Raw genomic sequence first — 19,763 nt, 5'->3', positions numbered from 1 at the left:
TCACAATGCGTTTTGATAGAACCCTCCTCGTCATCTTCGTCCGCTCTGTCCTCTGTCTTCTGCCCTCCGTCCTGCTTCGTCCTCTCTCTCCTTTATCTTCCCCACCTGACGCTCCTTCCATTCATGTGAGTAGTCAATGCCTGCCAGAATGTTAGAACATAACTGACCATAGATATTGAAAAGTATCATTTTCAAAAAAGATTGCCCGGCGACGCCTCCACCCCGGGTGCAACCCTCCGTTCGAGGAGGTATGAAGCTGCTATAGGTATCAGAGACATATGATTTTTGGCTCTTTCATCACTGACGTTCTGCTCTTCTATCTACTCTACCACTCCTCTATTCTTCTTCATTTGCTTCCTTCCTTGTAATCTAACTTTGAACGTTTCTTTATATAATAAAGACAGAGCTGGATAAACTCTTTTCATTCACTGTCGGGGGACAGAACATCTTTTTTCACCGAATTCACCCCCCTCCCGAGCTTGTCCCTACCTATCTACCCATGGGCTCAGAAAGTCTTGCTAATGACGGTGCTCCTTCCTCGTCAGCTTCTACCGTAACCGATAAGCCTGCGTCCAAGCAGCCAGCGGCTGTGTCGGTGGACTCTGGGCCTGTGCAAGCATACGCCAAATTGGAGGGCGATCACCACTGCTACTACATTCGAACACTTCAAGTGACGATGGGTCGCAGAGTGTCCCGTCCAGGCCAGGTGGACATTCCACTCGGGAAAGCAAAGTCGGTTTCAAGGCATCACGCTCGACTCTTTTACAACTTTGCGACGCAGCGCTTTGAAATTATGGTTTTCGGCAAGAATGGAGCATTCATAAACGAGCAGTTTGTGGAGAAGGGTGTTACCGTGCCACTTGAGAATCGGTAAGCGCATGTTTGTACGTATCTATATATGCACAGCATACTGACAGTACTCGGTTGTCGCCAGCACAAAAATCCAAATTGGCGACTCTTCATTCACCTTCTTGCTACCTCGGGTTACCGTTGGTCAGCAGTCTGCGTCCAGAGTCAATGACAGCTCCGGCTATATCTCGACACCGCAGCAGCTTGAGAAGCACAGTTCACGATCAAATGATGCAGAAGGGAATGACTCCCAGGACCCTTCATCTTACCCTGCAAACAAGGATGGAAAACCACCGTTCTCATACGCAACCTTGATTGCGCAGGCCATCAACTCTACAGAGGACAAACGCATGGCATTGCATGAGATTTACAATTACATCACAACGCATTATCCGTATTATCAAATGGCCCAGAATGGGTGGCAGGTGAGTGGTCACGTTCCAAAGACGATTTTTCAGATCAATTAAGTCCTCCGTTCACGATAGAACTCTATAAGGCACAACTTGTCGCTGAACAAAGCATTCGTCAAAGTTCCACGCGGCGACGCAGAGCCAGGAAAAGGTGCATTTTGGACGATCGATCCGAAAGCCGAAATCCAGTTTATGAACGGCGGTATGAATAAACGAAGTAGCAAGCGGCCGGCATCGAAATCATCATCGGGCAATGGCAACGACAGCGGATCAAGTGCTACGCCGGAACCTCGTAAAAAGATCAAAAAAGAAGGATCGGATAATGAGGAACCAGCAACAACCACTAGCAGTAGCAGCGGCAATGGCGGAGGGGCGGCTACTTCAACAGCGCAGGCAGCGGCTTCTGGCAAGTCGGCTTCCACGGCTGCTACACCGGCAGCAGCGGCTGCAATTGCGAGCGTCGCTGCTGCCTCGACGGCTGCATCCATCGCACACTCTCCAGCAAACACAAAAGATACCTCCTCATCGTCAACCTCTTCACCAACTGCAACGACAAATGCAAACACTTCAACCACTACATCAGCTACCAATACTCAGCAAAATATCCAAGCTCAAATCCAACTTCAGCTACAGAGTCAGTTGCAAACAACGATCCGCCAACATCTACTGGATCCTGTGCGGTATCCTTTACCGCCATCCATAGCGCAGTTGCTGCCTCAGGCTATTGCTCAGCTGCCTCCACATTTAGCAAATCAATTCTCTGCTACTCTGCAGTCTGCACTGCGCGCTCACAGCAACGCAGCGAATGCCAACAATAACACCAGTAACAGCAGTAATAATAACAACAATGGCAGCGGTAGCAACAATGCCACGTCCAATTCAAACGTTAATAGTAACAACAACAACAATAGCAACGGTGTTGAAGCGAAACCAAACAACACTGGCGACAAGTCTAGTTCCACCGAACCCACAAGCACGTCTAGCTAATTTTTCTTTCAATGTATTTCCCTTTTACCCTCCCCTCCCCAGAAAAAGAACTTTCTTCTTCGTTACTCATTTCCTGTCCTTGTTGCATGATGTACTTCCAGAAAATGTGCTGAAAAATAATCTTACATATGTCATACTATGTGGGGAGATAGACAGAAAGGGGACAAGCGTCCGTGAGTCCAAACGATTCGTGCGCATGTGAGTGTTTGTGCGGTACGGGTTGATATGTGTTTGTGAGATAAAAGGGGGAGTTCAGGGTGGATATGACCCTGGGAGGGGGAATGTTACAAACAGGTATATTATTTGGAGAAGAAGGAAAAGAGAATAAGGAGAGCAATATATAGCAAGAGGGGGAGGGGACTATTTTTTTGTTGTCGTACTTTACGTAATTGTTACTGCTGCTTGGATGGAAGGTCAATGGTGTTGTCCAAAACCAGCGTGACATCGTCCACCTGCGTCAGATCCTCTAGGAATGCTACGAGGTCTGTGAGTTCTGTATCATGTGGGTCATTGAACCACGTGGAAACAGGCACGGCATTCGCATTGTGAAAAATGTAGCTAGTGGGCGAATTGTCCAGGATCAACGTCGCTGACAGATCCCGTCCTAGTTGTGACAAGTCCTAATGAATATGACAACGTTAGAGAGAGAGGAAGGAGATGCGCATTTAGTACCACTGCCTACCTTGACATAATTGCCTTTGTGATTGAAGCAGGCCTCTCTAAATAGCCGATGCTTGATCACCTTGTGGACATCGAGCATATCCAAGACAGGATCGGCATACTTGACAAGGAGTTGGGATTGTATATCAATCCTGTTTTTGCATCCAGACTTACCTTGGATAAACTAGCCGTAAATACAACAATTTCGTACTTTTCGCCCATTTTGCGCATAAACTCGTCCACACCCGGTCTTTTAAGCACATAGACATTGTGATATTGATTGTCAATTTCCACCGGCACGATAAAGTCCGGATGAGGAATGATCTGTGTAAAAGTAAAGACTATTAGAAATGTTTGCAGCATGATCCAAGACAAGTTTCTACGGGACAAGAACCTTGAAAGAACTGTGTACCAACGTCTCATCTAAATCTAATACAAGGCATTTTCGTCCTTGGTGCTCCGAGGAGACAGGCGGTAGCAACCGAACAATCTAACGCAAACTGTCAATGCCCTCGTTTCTCTCTCAATCAATGGTGATTATCTTACGTTTTGCTGTGGAGACTGAGGAATGGATGCGGGCGTATGTGGTGTTTCAGGCGCAACAGCAGCTGCAGCAGCAGCAGGATCCTGTTCTGCGAGGTTCTTCAGTTCGGTTGGATTGGTAATAATTTTGGGCATCTCCTTGTTGCTTTGACGCCGCTGCTTGATGATAGAAGAGGGCTTGTCACCATTGTCAAGCAGCGACCCAGCGCCCGCCGTGCAGCATAGTAACAGCGACAGGAACCCGCTGCTTTTTGATCCCAGGGAGCTCTTCAGCGAAGCTGCTCTGGACGCCGGTCGACTGCCGCTGGGTGGAGGCGATTTTACGTATTCAGGGTCGATATTTTTCTTGCCTAGTACAGCAGCAAAGCTGTTGAGCTACCCTTTTCAGGCACGAACGTCGGTCGTCATTCACCTTTTCTTTTGCTGCTATTCATTTTCTGCTGGTCAGATTTAGAGTGATTCGACGATGCCTTGTTGTCCGGCGCCTGGGTCATGTAAGGGGGAAAGCGCTTAAAAGGGACAGAAGACCTACTTTTACCCTGTACAGTGGAGAAAGAAGGAGGAAAAGGAAAAGAAAAAAGAGAGAGAGGGATTCAAGTCGATCTATGGCGCTCTGGCTTTACTTTTTTGCCCTTTGCGAAAAAGAAGACTGCAGGAAAGCACGTTTTGTGCAACAGCCGCCTTTACCTTTTACGTCAGTAGGGATGTAGGCGTGTGGTGTGATGTAGAATGCACAGATCCAATATCTTCGGGTGTGGATTTTGGGGGAAAGGTTTGGACCGAGAGGAGATGTGCTTTCTAGACTGGTACATTCCTGGGCGCGGCGTTGCAGAGTCAATTCACCGCGTACAATCATGGAATGGCCTACTCTATCTTGAATTTCTTGCCTGGAGCTTGTTCTGCACAAAACGCATACGTATATCTCATGCAGAGATATACAATATACACGGAGTGTTAGGCGCGCTCTCACGTTTTAACTTGCTGTTTCAAGTCAATGCGCGTTTGTTCTCCGTATTTGTACGCATATTCATTCTATGATCCCAAATGCTGCTATGTATTGTAACTGGATCGCTTGTGTAGCTTTTCCGATTCCAACATCTTGGTCGTACATGGTGTTTTTTCATTTTCGGGCCACGGACGTAGATTACCATTTAAAGGCATGCTCCTTTCTCTATGTATATATCACATGAAGAACGAATTGTAGGCTGCTTCAGTCTTTGCAGATTCCCAGTGATATCGGATATGTATGTACTCGGGCATGTACAAAAATGTCTATCTTAGTCATGATCGCCATACATATACATCTGTATATTGTCTTCACTGCGATAATTTACACTCCCGCAGTTGGTCGTGTACGACCTTTGTGATTAAAGCATATCTTTGTATTTGTCCAGCCACGTCCATCGACTTTTGAACTTTATTTGCCCGAAAGATTGAAGGAAGCTACTATGCTAATACGGCATAATTGATGCCCTATACAGTGACACAGAGGGAAGAGGTTCAGTTTACGGCAACTGCGATTCCGTCAGAGTCCACAAAGGAACCGTGGAGAGTCATAGCGTTGAAAGACCCCAAGGTTGTTCTTGCCAATTCTTTCATGGTAGCAGCATCGAGTATCAAAAGAAAACAAGATTCAGTACCATCGCTGGTCATTGTATTGACGCAAGACAGAATGATACCATCATCCTCTGCAGTTCCTTCGGGGTTAGGCACAAAGATCGGTTCTGAGCAGGAGCATGAAGGTTCGTCCCAAATCTTTGCTGAGCTTTTCATGTCAGTGTTTGGCACGCATGTAGGGTTGTCCAAATCGACCTTGATAAGACCATTGACAACAGCGCCCGAAGCATATGATGGTGCATACTGCGACTCGCAGACTCCCCAAAGATACCTGTACGGCTTGAGGTTGTATCTTTGGTTGAAACGAGGGAGCTCCACATCGTGTGCAAGTACTTCGTAGGAGGCAACACGCCGTTTGTTGTATTCGAACATGCCAGAAAATAGATAACCTCCTGTCAAATTATCCCCCGTCCACCTAGTCTTGGAAGGATCATTGCTATCGTAAGGGACGTTGTGCAGTCGATAGCGTCTGACTTGCGATGGCGCAATCTTGTTACCGGGTTTACCCTGTGCCTTCTTGTTGATCACAAAGCGTGCAGGCCGGACCTGATCCAGCTCCACCTTGCCTGTCGGCGTCTTGCCAAGTTCAAAGCTGGCATCTACAATATCAGTGTTTTCGTAGATGCAGTAATCCATGTAGATAACACGTTCGCGCTTGCCACCAGGCAGCTCGACCTCCTCATCCCAGGCGTTAGCAGAGTGGAAACCAAAGCAGGGTTCTGCTTCGTAGGTGGCAACGTGCCTTCCAGTGTTTCTGTCAATGACATGGAACAGAGTGCGCCGTGTCTCATCCCAACAAAAAGTCTGGTAAGCATTGGAGTAATAAATGGCCGAGATACCACCAAACGAGTAATAGTACGGGAAATTGGGGACAATAATGTAGTTTTTGGTCATGTTGAATGAATGGATATACGATGGCTTGAGGAACTCGAGTGTTTTCCAGGCACCCAACTGGCGCCAGATTGGTTCGTGCACTCTTGTTGTTGGAGGCGGCATGGTCTCGTCTTTTCTTGGCGAGAACGGCGAGATGGTAAAGGTTTGGAAGCTAGGAATAGGTCCCAGTCTGACCATAAAGTTAACATACTCGTTTGTTTCCTCGTCGAATTGATGATGCGATGCACAGAGCATGCCCCACAACTTTTTGTCAACGTGCTTGTGTGTAAACATCTTCAAAGGCACTGGATTTTGCAAGCACCATATCAGCTCCTCACTCATCCGTATCAATTGCGTGCTTAAAAACTTTTACCTAGCGTATCCTTGTCAACAAGCTGGAGCGTATCCGCATCTCTCTTGACCACTACAGCCTGACCACGTTTGACACCCGTTTCCTTCTCCAAAGCTTCACCAATAGGAAAGTTGGGTGTGATGGTAACATTCACTAGATCGTACTCTGGATCTTGAGCTTGCTTTTCCATGGTATCATTGAACCCTGCAATGTGGCTGTAAAACGTTTGCACACGGCCAAAAATGGTTTTGCATGGATCAGGGCCAAACGTCAACAGGGTCTTGTCGCCTTCACGGATACGTCGCTCCAAGCCATGAGACGTGTGGCGCGATGAGTAGCGCACAGTTTGTGTCTTGCCAGATATCTCAAAGCGATGTAGCATGGCCAATCCGTCGAAAGGATGCGAGATATGATACGTGTCTCCATTTTCCAACAGAATATTGTACCTTCCAGAACCTGGAGTGCGTGAGATTAACACAATGTTTTATCGATGCATTCCTTCACCACAACTTGCCAGTTCTATACATGACCCCTTCCACCCATTCTGGTATATTGCCTTGAAGTTTGAGTTCGATGGGTTCCAGCTCGGCAGGCACATTCTCGAAACCAACGGGCGACGGTGCAGGCAAACCAGTTTCCCTGTTAGGATTCTCGGCCGCGAGAGTCTTCATTGAAGGGTATAAAGAAAATAGATTTTTTTCCTTTTCCAGGGGTCAGTCATCTTTTATAGAAGTCAACAATTTCATTGTCCTGAATCAAAGTGTAGCACAAAAGCATGGCCGATCAATTTTTGTATTTTCTCCCTTGTTCTCCTGTCCCTACTACCGACTTAATTATCAATGCAGTGGCAAAGTGTCAGACATCTGAGCACCCAGCAGGCTCAACTAGCGGTGAGATCTAGGTAAAGTAGAAACGTATATTATCGAACGAAAAATTGCAGGTTCTAAAGGACATACATATGTAAATCAAGGCTGTATAAAATGAAAGGCGCAGAGCTTCAACTGATCTGCCGAGGGTGCAACGTTCGACAAGGTGGTACCAAATCCGACATCTATACGCGTCTTGATCACCACTTTTCAAACATTATTGCAGCCGCTGCCGCAGACAATGATCGTGTGCACCTTGATCGCATCCTCCCACCGTCCATCATGTCCTTTGATCTCGGGTACAAGAACCTTGCCTACGTCCATATGGCCAAGGACGAGACGATACTTGGTTGGCAAAGAATAGACTTGGGTATCGTAGAAACGTTCCATCCATCGCACACTGCTCCCCTCGTCCACTCGTTTGTTCGAGAGCACATTGAGCCATACATAGCATTAGAGAAGGATCAAAAGTCTGACACAGTGGGCGCGTTTGTGCTTGAACGACAACGATACCGTGATAACAGCGCGAAAACCGTGCTAGAAAATACCATCATCGTCAACACGATCGAAGCATTGCTCTGGTCTTCGCTCCTGTATACCACAAGAATCAAAAATGCTCCCTACGTTATCTTTGATGCGACTGCGCGGCAAGCTGTTGATCGTGTGTTTAAGGATGATCTTGACAGGTTAAAGCCGCCAATCAAAAATAACAAGGGCACGAAGAACACCACATCCAGGGATTACTATCGCAAGAAGAAGGCAACCGTTCTGCTGGCAACAGAGTGGCTCGATAGTCAGACGGCTCCAGCTTTCAAGGAGCAATTCCACAAGGATAGCAAAAAAGATGACTTGAGCGACTGCCTCTTGCAAGGCATTGCCTGGCTCAAATGGAGGCGATTCACGCGAGATTTCATTTCTGACTGCGTAAATCGATCGTAACATATTTCTTCAATCGCAAGCAAGCGCATTTGGGGTCGATTTTTTGAACGTTCTATATTTGACGATGAAGTGTGAGATGCGGCTATCTCTGCGTGGAATAGGGGAAAAGGTAAATGAAGAATATGGTAATGGGAGGGGAAATTGTAAAGTGCAAGCATGAAGAACATAAACTAGAGCTCCTCATGTTGATGATCTTCTATGGAAGGGAAATGAGCTCCTCGCTTGAGAACTACAAGGTATTCACGCAGTTAGCACAAAGATGTTCCATATAAAAGAAGTAGAATTGAAAACCTACGCTCCACAACGTCGTTATCAATGCTCTCAGGAAATACGACGTGATACTCGACAAATAGATCGCCATACTCTGTAGGATTATCGAAGTGCGGCATACCAGCGCCGCTGATTGTTTGCACAAAACCATACTGGGTCACGCGATCTCTTTTCAACGAAACAGTCGATCCATCTAAGTGCGTGAGCGTCCTTTCAAAACCAACGAGCGCTTCGATCAAAGTGATGCGTTGCACGGTGTACAGGTCGTCACCGTCTCGTCGGAACACAGGATGAGGTACAGTGTGGATGGTGAAGATAATGTCACCTGCAATAGCATCCGGGTATTCATCTGCTTCCTGTTCTAGAACCTGCGTGGAAGTTGATAAGTTAACTACTCATGTCCTTATACACGCTGCATGGCGTTGAACGTACAGTTGTTTGGCCATCCTGCATTCCTTTTTCGATGAGCACAGTATATTGTTCGTTGCCCCGTCGTATTTTTGCTCCACTGCATGCTGGGCAGGCTGTTTTGATGACTTTGCCCTTTCCACCGCATTTATCGCATGTTTGCTGGAACTGTTGTACCATGCCTGGGCCGAGTTGCACTCTAGTTACGGTCATGCCTCTGCCCTGACAAGCCGCACATATCTGGATATCTTCTGATCTACGTGCACCGCTGCCATGGCAATGGTCACATACGACTTGTTTCGAGATATCGATCTCTACTGATCCTCCATTGTACAGTTCATCCAAGCTCACTTCCAGCTCAACATGCAAGTCAGGACCTCTGCGCTCCTGAGGCTGGCCGTGTCTGGCACCTGACGTTTCAAAAGTCATTTTCTCATGCATTCACACAATAATCTAGATAATACTTGCCTCCAAACCCGCCTCCAAAGAACTGTGCAAAAATGTCAAAAGGGTTGTGGAAGCCTCCTCCACCGTCACCGTTTTTATGTTGCTCGAGACCCTCCTCACCATAACGATCGTAGATCTGTCGCTTTTCATCATCAACGAGGACCTCGTAGGCTGTTCGACATTTAGTGCAAGAGTTCAAACTAGTCATAAACGCCATGCCTGACTTTACCTGTTGCTAGTTCCATAAACTTGGCTTCTGCATCCTTGTCTCCGGGATTCTTGTCCGGATGGTACACCCGCGACAGCTTCTTGTAATGTTTCTTGATTTGGCTCTTTGGCGCGTCTCTAGGTACGTCGAGAATAGCGTAATAGTCCTTTCCAGCTAGTACTGCCAAGGCCAGCAGGGCTGTGGCTACGAGAAACAGTAGCCAGGTCGCGAATCGGCGCATGCAGGAAAAAGTCTATAACAAGCTGGAAAAGAGACCTTGATTTCCGCTCGTTCCAAGTGTTCATGCCCAATTGGATAGCACAAAAATGCACTCGAATTTTCCACGACATCGCCAAAAGAAAGTATGTAGATATTTTTACATATGAAATGTTCCGTAGTAATTTTTTACTTAGAAGGCTACAATACCAGTTTGCGGCGAATAGGTGAACAATGGCTGGCTGTGAAGTTTCAATGGGTTGCCAGACCATACAGTGACACTTTCATCCACCAAGCCAAAAATCTCTTGGAGGTTAGAAGTTACGAAGCGAACGGCATCAGGTTCCGTAATGGCTTTTGAACCCTTAGGTGAAGTGGCAGAGAGCCAACCAGCATCCCATGCCAAGTTTCTAGCTAGTCCATCGTCGGATACACCTATGCCGATCTTGACACCATGCTGATGCAAGACGTGAGCTGCCAAACCATCTGTCAAAGGTGCACCTGTGAGGCAGTGGATGGAGTCAAAATCTTCAGGGGTACAGAGCGTCGGGTTGAGCACGACCGGGATGTTCGCTTCTGCCAAATGTTCAGCTACTAGGTGCGACTCTGCGCCTCCCATGATCACAAAGCGTGCATTGGAGAAGTGGTGTTTCTTTAGAGCAATGATACTGGCAATCTCATCCTTGTTATGAACGTGGAACACTGCAGGCAGTTCGCCGCGAGCAGCTTTACCGTACTCGTTTGCAGATTCAGAGTTCTCCGTCAACAGACGTCGGATAAATCCGATCTGCGACGAGATCGTAGGGAAGCTGTCTGACTTTGCACTATCGCCGATTCGGAAATGAAGAGCCACTGTTCTTGCTACCAATGCACCTTCTTGGAGGACTGTGAAATATAATTAAGCACAGCTGATAATATGCACGAGTGCGGGTGTATGAACTTACGAGTCTCAGCGCCTGTCTTGAAGGCAGCGCTGACACCAGCGACAATGTTGCGCGATACAGGTGCCGTGATAGCTGTTAGCACACCACCCTTGTAAGCTTCTTCGAGATGGCGGGTTCCTAACTTCAGACCATCTGCAGCGTACACAATATCTTTAGAGTCGCGTGAAGTTGTAGCCTTGGCAATGCCATCTCCTGTGGAACTCTCGGAAGGAATCTCTACCAATCCTAACTTTGATCCGACAGCAACAATGCCCTAGGATTGCACCGAGTCGATTAGTATGGCTGTTGAAATGGAATGCTTTGTATAAATATTACCGGAATAACGTGGCCACCCTGTATATCGAGACGGACTGTGTGATCGTCTGAAGCAGTAGAAATATGGTTTGAACAATCTGCAGCTGCGCACTCGATCTTGCCGTCATGAACGACCAACTCGGCAGGTCCTTGGACGGATGTTCCGTTGCCGAGGACAATGTGACCAACACCGGTAAGCACAAACGACTTGCTACCGGATGCGGGTTGCAAAGTAGAAGTGGACTTGTAGTTGATCTGTGTAGACTGTTCTTCCTCCTCTTGGGCCTCTTCTATTGGCTTTTCATCAAACAAAGGAACGCCATCAATAAATACTTGAAAAGGCGCTGCTCCTAGGGCCAATGGCTCGCGGTCCCAGATAACAACATCGGCATCATATCCAACCTTGAGTGCACCAATGCGATGATCCAGACCGATGGCTTTGGCAGGAACGGAAGTGACGGCCTTGAAGGCTTCCTGTGGAGGCAAACCATAATGGCTGGACTTTGCAGCTTCGAAAACAAGATGCTGGGCGTTTAGCACAGGGTGATCGCTCTTTAAAGCAACAGGGATGCCTGCATCGTAAAGGATTTTTGGTCCCAGCGGTGAGCCCTGGAAGGCTTCCTTCTTGTAGCCCCAATGATCGGCAAAGGTGGCAATGGTAATATTATTGGGGGCTCGTTTGATAATATCGGGGATTCTGTAAGCATCAAGAGCATGGTGGAAGGCACGGATAGTAAAGTTGAATTCGAGCGAATGACGGATCATAGCTTCGATGTCTTGAGTCTCGTAGCAGTGAACATTTAATCGAACATCACCACGTAACAATGCAACGAGAGACTCCAGGCTGAGATCTTCGGGGAAGCGAGTTTCCAAGCGAGCTCCCTCTTGAAGGTTCTGTGCAGCGCTGCACCAATCATCCTGCTTATTTTTCAATACTCGGGCTTCATCGAGACCGTGTCTGAACAAGTATGCTTCGCCGAGACGAGTGGAAGGCATTCTGATCTGGCTACCGTAGAAACGTTTTGGATTCTCACCGCAAGCCATCTTCATCCAGCGCCACTTTCTATCGACTTGGTCATCAATGCCAGCTTGCACGAGCATGTCTTCATTGCTGGTAGTAGGAACTGGGCGAAGTTTAAAGGCATATGCTTCACCTCCCATCAAGTTACCAGATCCTGGTAGCACAAGAGCGGTAGTGACACCACCTGATGCCACAACCTCAATGCCCTTATCAGACGGATAGAATGCATCCAAGGAACGAACAAATGGTGTCAGCGGAGTCGTCATTTCGTTGGTATCTGATGTGCCAGCTAGAGCGGGCCAGGAATCTACTCCCAAATGGCTAAATACGGCAAATTTTAGCGAAAATGGTTACTCTTGCTTACAAACACGCCGCCCACATCGTACCTGTGCATATCAACTAGACCAGGGCTTACAACGTGGCCGGCTGCGTCGATAACCTTGGTATCGGGTGAGGGTGCATCGATGCCGCGTGCAATCTGCTTAACAACGCCTTCTTGCAACAGAACATCAACGTTGTTTAATATGTTGCCAAGTCCATCCCAGACAACAGCGTTCTTTATCAAGACCGGACGAACATCCTTGGGTGCTCGAGGATTCTGACGGTGTTCATTAGGCTGGTTTACAGGGCGTGCGCGCTGGATAGCCTCACACTTTGCCAATCCTTCCTTTAGAGCTTCCTCCGAGATGCCGGCCTTTACAGGACGTGCTATCTTGCCTCCGGCGCCAGGCAACGGGAACGAGGATGAGCGTGGAATAAGCAGGAAGATAATAAAACCGATTAAAATAGCAAGTATGATCAAGCCGAGCAGGATATGAAGCAAATGTGCTTGCAAATATCGACCATATTCAAAGTTTTTGACGCGTTGCCACAAAGTAGGCTCCTGCCCGCCTCCGAGAAGCGCGGAACGATCAGTTTGTTCGTTGTTGTCATTGTCATTGACGGGTATCGCATCGTACCCTCGGTTCCTTGCCGACATTAAGGTGGTACCGAGTGTGCAGAAGGAGAAGAGTAAGGGATAGAGGAGAGAGAGGAGCGCCCTGAGTTTCACCCATACTTGGGTTTCAATGGCGGCGTCCGAAACAGCATGAAAACGCCATAGTGATACGCCTATTGCTCAGTGCAACTATGATTTGTGCAGCTTGGTTGCCTAACTTTGCACAGATTACGGCTGAAGCATATCCTCAGACATCCAAAGCTACAAGCAAAGTAACAACATAATAAAAACGAGTACGTATTCCTGTACGCTCATTGTTTTTACTTTGCGTCAAGGGAGGCGATTCTTGGTGCAAGAGAGTGATGGACGGGATCAGAGGATGCGATGATATGTTGGTAGGGAAAACAAACGTACGTAGATATCTCTTTTCTTTCTCATTCTTGAATACTACTATGCTTCTTCTTCCTCTTCTGCTTCTTCTTGCTTTGCAACCGCGCTATTTGCTGCTGATGCAGCCTTGGATGATTTTCGCCTGCTTGATCGTGCTGGCTTTGACTCGTCCTCTGCTGGAGCATCTACCGGGTCGCGAATATTGGCAACCATATCCTTTAAAAAGTCAAACTGCTCTACGGTCTCGATCGTTTTTTTCCTATGCCCCATTATATAAGTCCACACATCTTTACTTGTTTTGAAAGAGAAATACTCACAGGTGAGCGGGTGTAAGCCGTTTGGCGTTTCGCTGCCGCGCTTCCTGGCAGGCTTGATCTATGAGTGATTGCATAAAGAGCTCTAGAGCTTTAGCTGTTTGCAGACGCACGTTAGCTTCCAAGTCAAAGCGTGTTGTAAACTGCTTGCTTACAGATTAACACGGGTGTTGCTTGCGCTACTTTGCCAACATCTTCATCCATTTGCATGATCTTTTTGATGCGTGCCTAAAGAAACGGGATTAACAATAAGCAAGAAAGCCAATGGTCTTCCAATGTAGGATCGTCACTTACAACAGGAAACTTTGTTTTATATTTCTTCTTCATAGCGTCTTTCTTATTGTGGTGTGGGTTGGGGAAGAGGAAGGGAGTTTGCAGTAGTAGGCGTGACTTGAAGGATGCACGACAGAAATTTTTGAACATGCGTCGATCGTTCAATGCCGCTGCACAGTTAAATTAATAGCGACAAGCTATTTGAGAAGCAAGACTGCTACAGATGTATACTAAGCAATGGATGTGCAACATAAATGGTATATATTACGGGCCTTAATGCAAGTCTGGATAAAGGTCATGTCTTCTGTGAGTCATTACAGGCATTTCGCGACGCACTTTTTCCAGATAATCCAAATTGATCGATGCAAGCGCGATACTTGGAGAAATATCGTCAGCGCACCGGCTGAGGATGGTACCCCAAGGATCAACAATCTATACTCGAATTGTCAATGGAACAAGTTCTTTTTGTGGAATAATCAAATAGGGCGTTCACCATTGCGTTGCCAAAGCTTGCACGATTGGAAATATGCTGTCCAATTTGGGCAGCTGCTACAACGTAGGTTTGCGTCTCAATAGCTCGAGCTCGCAGCAGTGTTTCTGTAAATGTTCCAAAGTTCGCGATCAAAACAGCATATTACGGATAAATTCATCATTTCTAACATACCCCAATGCGCCATTCCAGTTTTTATAGTAAACGCGCTTGGGAACGTGAGCAACTCAGCACCTCGATTCCGTTGAGCAATTGATAATTCAGGAAAACGCAGGTCGTAGCAGATTTGAAGACCAATTCGACCCAAAGGCGTCGAAACTGGCTGACCAATGACATTTCCGGCGTATGTGGTATCACTCTCCATCAGCCGAGGCCCATCCTTGATATCGACATTGAATAGATGCGTCTTTTGATATTTCGAGACAATGCCGCCTTGGTCGTCTATCACTACGTGAGTGTTGAAAATATGTGTCTCGGATCCCTGTGAAGGTATGGTTTTTGAATATCAAAGCCTTTGCATCCCTGTCTCATTTCAAAGCACCTTTTCGTGCATGCCCACGGACACCCATATTTTTTCCGACTTTGCTGCTTCACAGAGCCCTTTGAGGAAGGGCGAGTCTTCAAGGCTGTCGGTGAGTAGTACAGCCTCGGGACCAGACTCTGCTACGAAGTCTGAAGCTTCAGGAAGGAATACCATCTGAATCATTTGTCAGACTGATCTGTTGTAAAGGAGCATTGCATTTCTTTGCATTGCTGGATTACCTTGGCTCCAGCATCCGCTGCTTTGGCGACAAGCTCTTGACATATCTGCGTGTTCCGTGCTACTGCCTTTGTTGCGCAGAACTGGGCAACTGCTGCCAGCGGCCAACAAGAAGACATGCTAGGCTGATACAGTGCTCCATGATGACTTGTGGAGATCGAAAAGAATTAAATAGAGCTGATATGGGCTGAACTTAACGTTAAGATGTAATTCATTACTTGTAACAAGTATTAACTTCTTACTACAATGACAGGCAAATACTGATTGAACAGCGGTAGAAAAAAAGGTGGGGAGGGAAGGAAAGGGCAAAACAATATTGTTTTGTTGGAAAGATATCTCGTGCAGAGTCAAGTCTTCGATGTCGCAAATTATTTCGATGAGCGGAAAAGTTCATCCACAACTACAGCGCCATCTGCCTGCAAAATATCAGTAGCATTCTGTTATTGTACTTGAGATACTCGGGATACTTAGGACAATAATGCTTGTGGTTTGGAGCGTCATATCTTGCTCTCCTGTAGAGTCGCAAGACCTTTGTATTGTAGTGATATGCCAAGTTTTTAACACCAGTTCGTTGATTACTAATGGCTCTGCGTGCGGTACTGGTGATTTCAAAAAAAGTTTTGAGGAATTCCAGTTGACAACGATAGGAAACGAGAGGTCGCACCTTATCTGCTTGTCCAATTATGGAAGGGTCCACATTGATTGGGATCCCAGCCCATCTTGTATTATCGTCGGCGTCCGCGATAATAGGCAACAAAATTGACTGAAGACTTCTTTTTTATTGTAACTGCCTGCTCATCGATTGGACCGAGGAGAAACTAATCAAGAGTGCTCCAACGGGATTATCCTTGCTGTATAAAGAATGAACTTCTTTGTATCCAAATATTTGCCGATCGATCATTTTACTGATCTGGACTCTTGTTACACAATCAGCATTATTTTCTGAATTAATATTGACGATCTTTAAAGCATCAAATCTACAGTGCTTCAACATTTTGACACCCAAAGTAGCGACGATTTGGAATTGGCTGCCAGCATATTTGATATTATGTAATATCTCGTTCCACTGTTTCGGTGAATTCCGTTCATTACAGTCCCCATTCCAAGTGGTTTACAAAGTGATTTTTGATCAGCTGCGTGCGCCAACTATTGTAAACATGTGGATAAAAGAGAGCAAGAATGGTTCCACATCAACAAGCAATAGTAGTTTCGGATTTAATCAAAGTTCATATCTTATATATCCAATGCCCTTAGTACTACATATCGTAACATCCGGTTTTTACGATACTTTGTTTGAGCTACAGTAAGATACGCGATCTTTTCTATTCCGTCATCAGAGGAATCCTTTTACGAACTGTTACATTTAAGAATGTTTCTTGCAGGAAGTTATCAAATTTGAACATACTTCCGTTATTTTGCTGGAAAGTTCTATCTTCAGCGCTGCAGGTATATCCATGACTTTGGAAACTCGCGATCAGACAAATTAAGAAGTAAACCTTTTGCCCTTTGAAGGACGCTATCCAGTCAAAGGGATTCAATGCGATACTTTGCATGACGTCATGGGACCGGTTTCATGCGTCGTCATGGATTTTGTGACCCCCACGCGTTTTCTTTTCTTTTCACCGTCTATACTCCATTGTCTCTGTACTGTATACTTTCAGATCAAGCTTGCATACTTCAAGATCCAAGTTACAGATCACTCAACACTTCTCATGTTCAGTCCGGCATCAAGGTTACGAGAGGCGACGGCGACGGTCAGAACCCGGTCGCCTCTGGGAACACCACCCCTATCGGCTTCAAATGATGACAGCTCTGCTACACGCCTGTCTCATCCACCTGCAGCGCCATCTTCGTCAGACCAGTTGGATGGCATCTTTAATGCCGTGCGCCAGCAGGTATTGAAGGCTGAATCAGTAAGATTAGGCGGAAAACAAGCTGAATGGGAAATTGCATAAATTGCATACAGATAAGCCAATGGGGCGAGAATGCTAAGTGGAAAATTGATCTTGTACTGCTGGACAAGCCTCCTGGCTCGTCTGCAATGCAAGGCTCTTCATCATCTGCTGCCAGACATTGTCAAACTGCTGGGAACGCGTCCCCAATCGCTCATCAAAACTATTCAATCCCTCCTCCGCCACTGATTACTCACCATCCTGTAAATTTACCGTGCCGACGTTTTTCGTTAGCTTATATACTCACTATGAAACTTATATATATTGATCTCTTATAGGTGGAGCAACGCATGTCATCGCCATCCCTATCGGCGCGTGAACCTTGGCAGCAACCTGAAGATTTGCGCCAACAGCTGCAGACTGCTTTGGAACGGCAACGTTACCTAGAAGGAATCGTCCGATCACAAGCTGCTCAGCTACAAGAGTCACAAACACATAATCCAGATGCTACAAAAGCTATAGAGACAATGCGTAGCGTGTACATGATGTCGGTACGCATTAAGTAGGATCAATGTCATACTTTCCAAATCAACCGCCTGAATCCCCCTATCATTAGGAAAACGAACAGCGATTACGATACATGGCCGAGAGGAATACATTAAAGCGAGATATTGAAGCACTGACAAGAAAATTACGACGGATGACTTCTACGTTACAGAACATTGAAACCATGGAGCTACCTCCAGAGGTATGGCCCGCATAGATACAGGATTATAATTCTAGCGAGTTTCTAATGGCATTATCCAGGATGCCAACTTGGATAGGGAAGCACTTTTGCATGAGAGAAATATACTGCGTCGAAAGTTACATCTCGCGGAGCTGCGATTATCTGCCCGTGACGCTGAACTAAGTTATTTGTATGAAGCAGTCAAGACAAACAACTCCCACCCATCCTATTATCCGCATCACCCACACCCATCATCACCGTCTACTTCAGCAAGATCGCCTAAACTTCCATCATTAGGATCTTCAGCATCGTCTCGTCGTGGACCGCCATATCTTTTCCAGCAGCAATATTCACCCAAAATGCGACATGAAATTAAACCGCCAACTCATCAAAAGCATAACATGTCAGCACTCGAAAGCCTTGGCATCGTTGCAGACCGTATGCTCAGTGATCCTGAATTTAATTCTGAAGAGAAGCACGCAGAACAGCAACCTGCTAGTCATGCGGATAGATGTCGCGTGCAAGAAGATGAGGCTATAACTGAAACCAAGAGATCAAAACGATCAATCGATTCTGCAAATACGTTACTATCGATGCCAAGTCTAATGTTTCCTAAACTAAACGAGAATCAAGGCAAGTCTATTGGTAGTTTTAAGTAAAAATTGACAATATATATTAATGCTACAGACTTGCATAGATATATTAATGGAAGCTTCAAAGGAAAAAGGCGAGCCAGCCTCGAAAAGAGCACGCGGTGAGCCACCAATGAAATGGACAGCGTCATTCGATCAATTGTTGGAGAAGGCGGTATCGACTCATGGCAAGGAATGGGATAAGATTGCAAAAGATATACCTGGAAGCACAAAGCAGCAGTGCGAGGAACGCTATTATCAGAAGCATCCGCAACAAAAGAAGCAAACAGCTGAGCCTGATGCACGCCAGTCACCTTCCATTGCAGCTCTTCTAGATACATCTGAAGGCGCCCACACTCCACCTCCTATCCGTCATTACTCACCGCATGCGACTCCACCACTTGCACCCGAGATAGTTGCAGATTCCGAACATCCGCCACCACCAGAAACTAATTTGCCGCCTGGATATCGGCCTCCTTCCCCAGCATCGACTCCAAAAGGACGAAGACGTTCCATGAAGCATATCAGGGCGCACAACAATGATGCTCAGCAAGTTGATAAGCACAGTCATTAAGTACAGACATAGTCGATTTCGCTTTTCCATTCAAGTATCAATTCCTTTTCCTGTAACAACCGAAACAGTATACTGTAAACTTTTTTCCCGCTACATATTGGTTTGAGTACGATGTTGTTTCAAGTCGCAAACTATATGTTTCCAAAGGTCACTATTTGACATTTGCTAGAAAGTAAATATGCAATCATCTCTAGCTCTCTAAATACAGAAAAAAAAACAACGCAAGGCATCTTTATAATATAAAAGAATTGACAAAGTTAAATTACAAAGATAGCAATACAATCAGGAGTTAATAAGGATGCACAGGAAAAAAATGAAGTAAGAAGGAAGGATATCGAAGAAATAAAAGATTTCAGCACACTGCTGGTATTCAACTGAGCAATCATTGTCACTTAACGCAAAAGCATTTCCGAAGTCACGGGACCTCCCACGCCCCTAAGATATAATGGTATAATAAGTATCTTTGTCATATATAAGGACAATAGAAAGGCCCACCGTTTGGCTGGTGGCTGGGTGCGGTTTTCAAGAAAATCAGGGCTTACGCCGGAAGGCGGCCTGTGGTAGAAGCTGTCCCGGTTCGCATGTAGTGATAAAGCTGGGCTAAACGAGTCCAACTGGTTAGGACTGAATATTCGATATTGGGCATTGGATCTTGAAGCAACTCAAGTGGACAATAAGCACGGCGATGTTAAAAGCAAAAATACGGTAAGCAAATGTCCAGAGTCAGGACAGAGGCTACTTCTGGGACAGCTAAATCAAGTACTGTGAGTGCCAGTGATCCCAATAAGCAAAAGTATAACAAGCTTACCGGGATGCAACGAAAAATAAAGCAGAGCCAAAGGACAATGAACACAAAAGCTTCATCTTCTG

The 19,763-nt window shown here is 46.1% G+C and overlaps 9 protein-coding genes across 9 annotated transcripts; 3 read left to right on the top strand and 6 right to left on the bottom strand.

Moving 5' to 3' along the window:
* Window positions 1-499: 499 nt before the first annotated feature.
* Window positions 500-2,246, top strand: VTP01DRAFT_9787 (uncharacterized protein; the record flags this gene model as incomplete). The annotated part of the gene is made up of 3 exons (XM_069389050.1): window positions 500-870; window positions 935-1,274; window positions 1,335-2,246. The coding sequence occupies 3 exons, from the start codon at window positions 500-502 to the stop codon at window positions 2,244-2,246; spliced, it is 1,623 nt and encodes a 540-aa protein (XP_069240206.1).
* Window positions 2,247-2,638: 392 nt separating this feature from the next.
* Window positions 2,639-3,943, bottom strand: VTP01DRAFT_9786 (uncharacterized protein; the record flags this gene model as incomplete). The annotated part of the gene is made up of 6 exons (XM_069389049.1): window positions 2,639-2,866; window positions 2,929-3,027; window positions 3,081-3,230; window positions 3,301-3,396; window positions 3,453-3,799; window positions 3,862-3,943. The coding sequence occupies 6 exons, from the start codon at window positions 3,941-3,943 to the stop codon at window positions 2,639-2,641; spliced, it is 1,002 nt and encodes a 333-aa protein (XP_069240205.1).
* Window positions 3,944-4,949: 1,006 nt separating this feature from the next.
* Window positions 4,950-6,962, bottom strand: VTP01DRAFT_9785 (uncharacterized protein; the record flags this gene model as incomplete). Its single annotated transcript, XM_069389048.1, has 3 exons — window positions 4,950-6,244; window positions 6,313-6,747; window positions 6,806-6,962. The coding sequence occupies 3 exons, from the start codon at window positions 6,960-6,962 to the stop codon at window positions 4,950-4,952; spliced, it is 1,887 nt and encodes a 628-aa protein (XP_069240204.1).
* Window positions 6,963-7,130: 168 nt separating this feature from the next.
* On the top strand, window positions 7,131-8,096 carry VTP01DRAFT_9784 (uncharacterized protein; the record flags this gene model as incomplete). The annotated part of the gene is made up of 2 exons (XM_069389047.1): window positions 7,131-7,192; window positions 7,262-8,096. The coding sequence occupies 2 exons, from the start codon at window positions 7,131-7,133 to the stop codon at window positions 8,094-8,096; spliced, it is 897 nt and encodes a 298-aa protein (XP_069240203.1).
* Window positions 8,097-8,266: 170 nt separating this feature from the next.
* VTP01DRAFT_9783 (uncharacterized protein) lies at window positions 8,267-9,670 on the bottom strand (the record flags this gene model as incomplete). The annotated part of the gene is made up of 5 exons (XM_069389046.1): window positions 8,267-8,325; window positions 8,392-8,734; window positions 8,799-9,184; window positions 9,243-9,392; window positions 9,451-9,670. 5 exons carry the CDS (start codon window positions 9,668-9,670, stop codon window positions 8,267-8,269), a joined length of 1,158 nt encoding a protein of 385 aa, XP_069240202.1.
* A 168-nt stretch (window positions 9,671-9,838) lies between these two features.
* Window positions 9,839-12,883, bottom strand: VTP01DRAFT_9782 (uncharacterized protein; the record flags this gene model as incomplete). Its single annotated transcript, XM_069389045.1, has 4 exons — window positions 9,839-10,530; window positions 10,590-10,842; window positions 10,905-12,225; window positions 12,291-12,883. 4 exons carry the CDS (start codon window positions 12,881-12,883, stop codon window positions 9,839-9,841), a joined length of 2,859 nt encoding a protein of 952 aa, XP_069240201.1.
* Window positions 12,884-13,291: 408 nt separating this feature from the next.
* Window positions 13,292-13,968, bottom strand: VTP01DRAFT_9781 (uncharacterized protein; the record flags this gene model as incomplete). Its single annotated transcript, XM_069389044.1, has 4 exons — window positions 13,292-13,490; window positions 13,549-13,642; window positions 13,701-13,773; window positions 13,840-13,968. The coding sequence occupies 4 exons, from the start codon at window positions 13,966-13,968 to the stop codon at window positions 13,292-13,294; spliced, it is 495 nt and encodes a 164-aa protein (XP_069240200.1).
* Window positions 13,969-14,091: 123 nt separating this feature from the next.
* On the bottom strand, window positions 14,092-15,187 carry VTP01DRAFT_9780 (uncharacterized protein; the record flags this gene model as incomplete). Its single annotated transcript, XM_069389043.1, has 5 exons — window positions 14,092-14,250; window positions 14,312-14,415; window positions 14,483-14,789; window positions 14,850-15,005; window positions 15,071-15,187. 5 exons carry the CDS (start codon window positions 15,185-15,187, stop codon window positions 14,092-14,094), a joined length of 843 nt encoding a protein of 280 aa, XP_069240199.1.
* A 1,593-nt stretch (window positions 15,188-16,780) lies between these two features.
* Window positions 16,781-18,893, top strand: VTP01DRAFT_9779 (uncharacterized protein; the record flags this gene model as incomplete). Its single annotated transcript, XM_069389041.1, has 6 exons — window positions 16,781-16,963; window positions 17,035-17,223; window positions 17,299-17,511; window positions 17,577-17,708; window positions 17,768-18,320; window positions 18,385-18,893. 6 exons carry the CDS (start codon window positions 16,781-16,783, stop codon window positions 18,891-18,893), a joined length of 1,779 nt encoding a protein of 592 aa, XP_069240198.1.
* Between the last annotated feature and the right edge of the window lie 870 nt (window positions 18,894-19,763).

Source organism: Rhizomucor pusillus (genome assembly GCF_041956525.1).
Source record: "Rhizomucor pusillus strain CBS 183.67 unplaced genomic scaffold VTP01scaffold_7, whole genome shotgun sequence".
Taxonomy (NCBI): domain Eukaryota; kingdom Fungi; phylum Mucoromycota; class Mucoromycetes; order Mucorales; family Lichtheimiaceae; genus Rhizomucor; species Rhizomucor pusillus.
The sequence above is the reverse complement of the archived record's forward strand: the minus strand, read 5'-3'. Positions and strand labels throughout refer to the sequence as shown.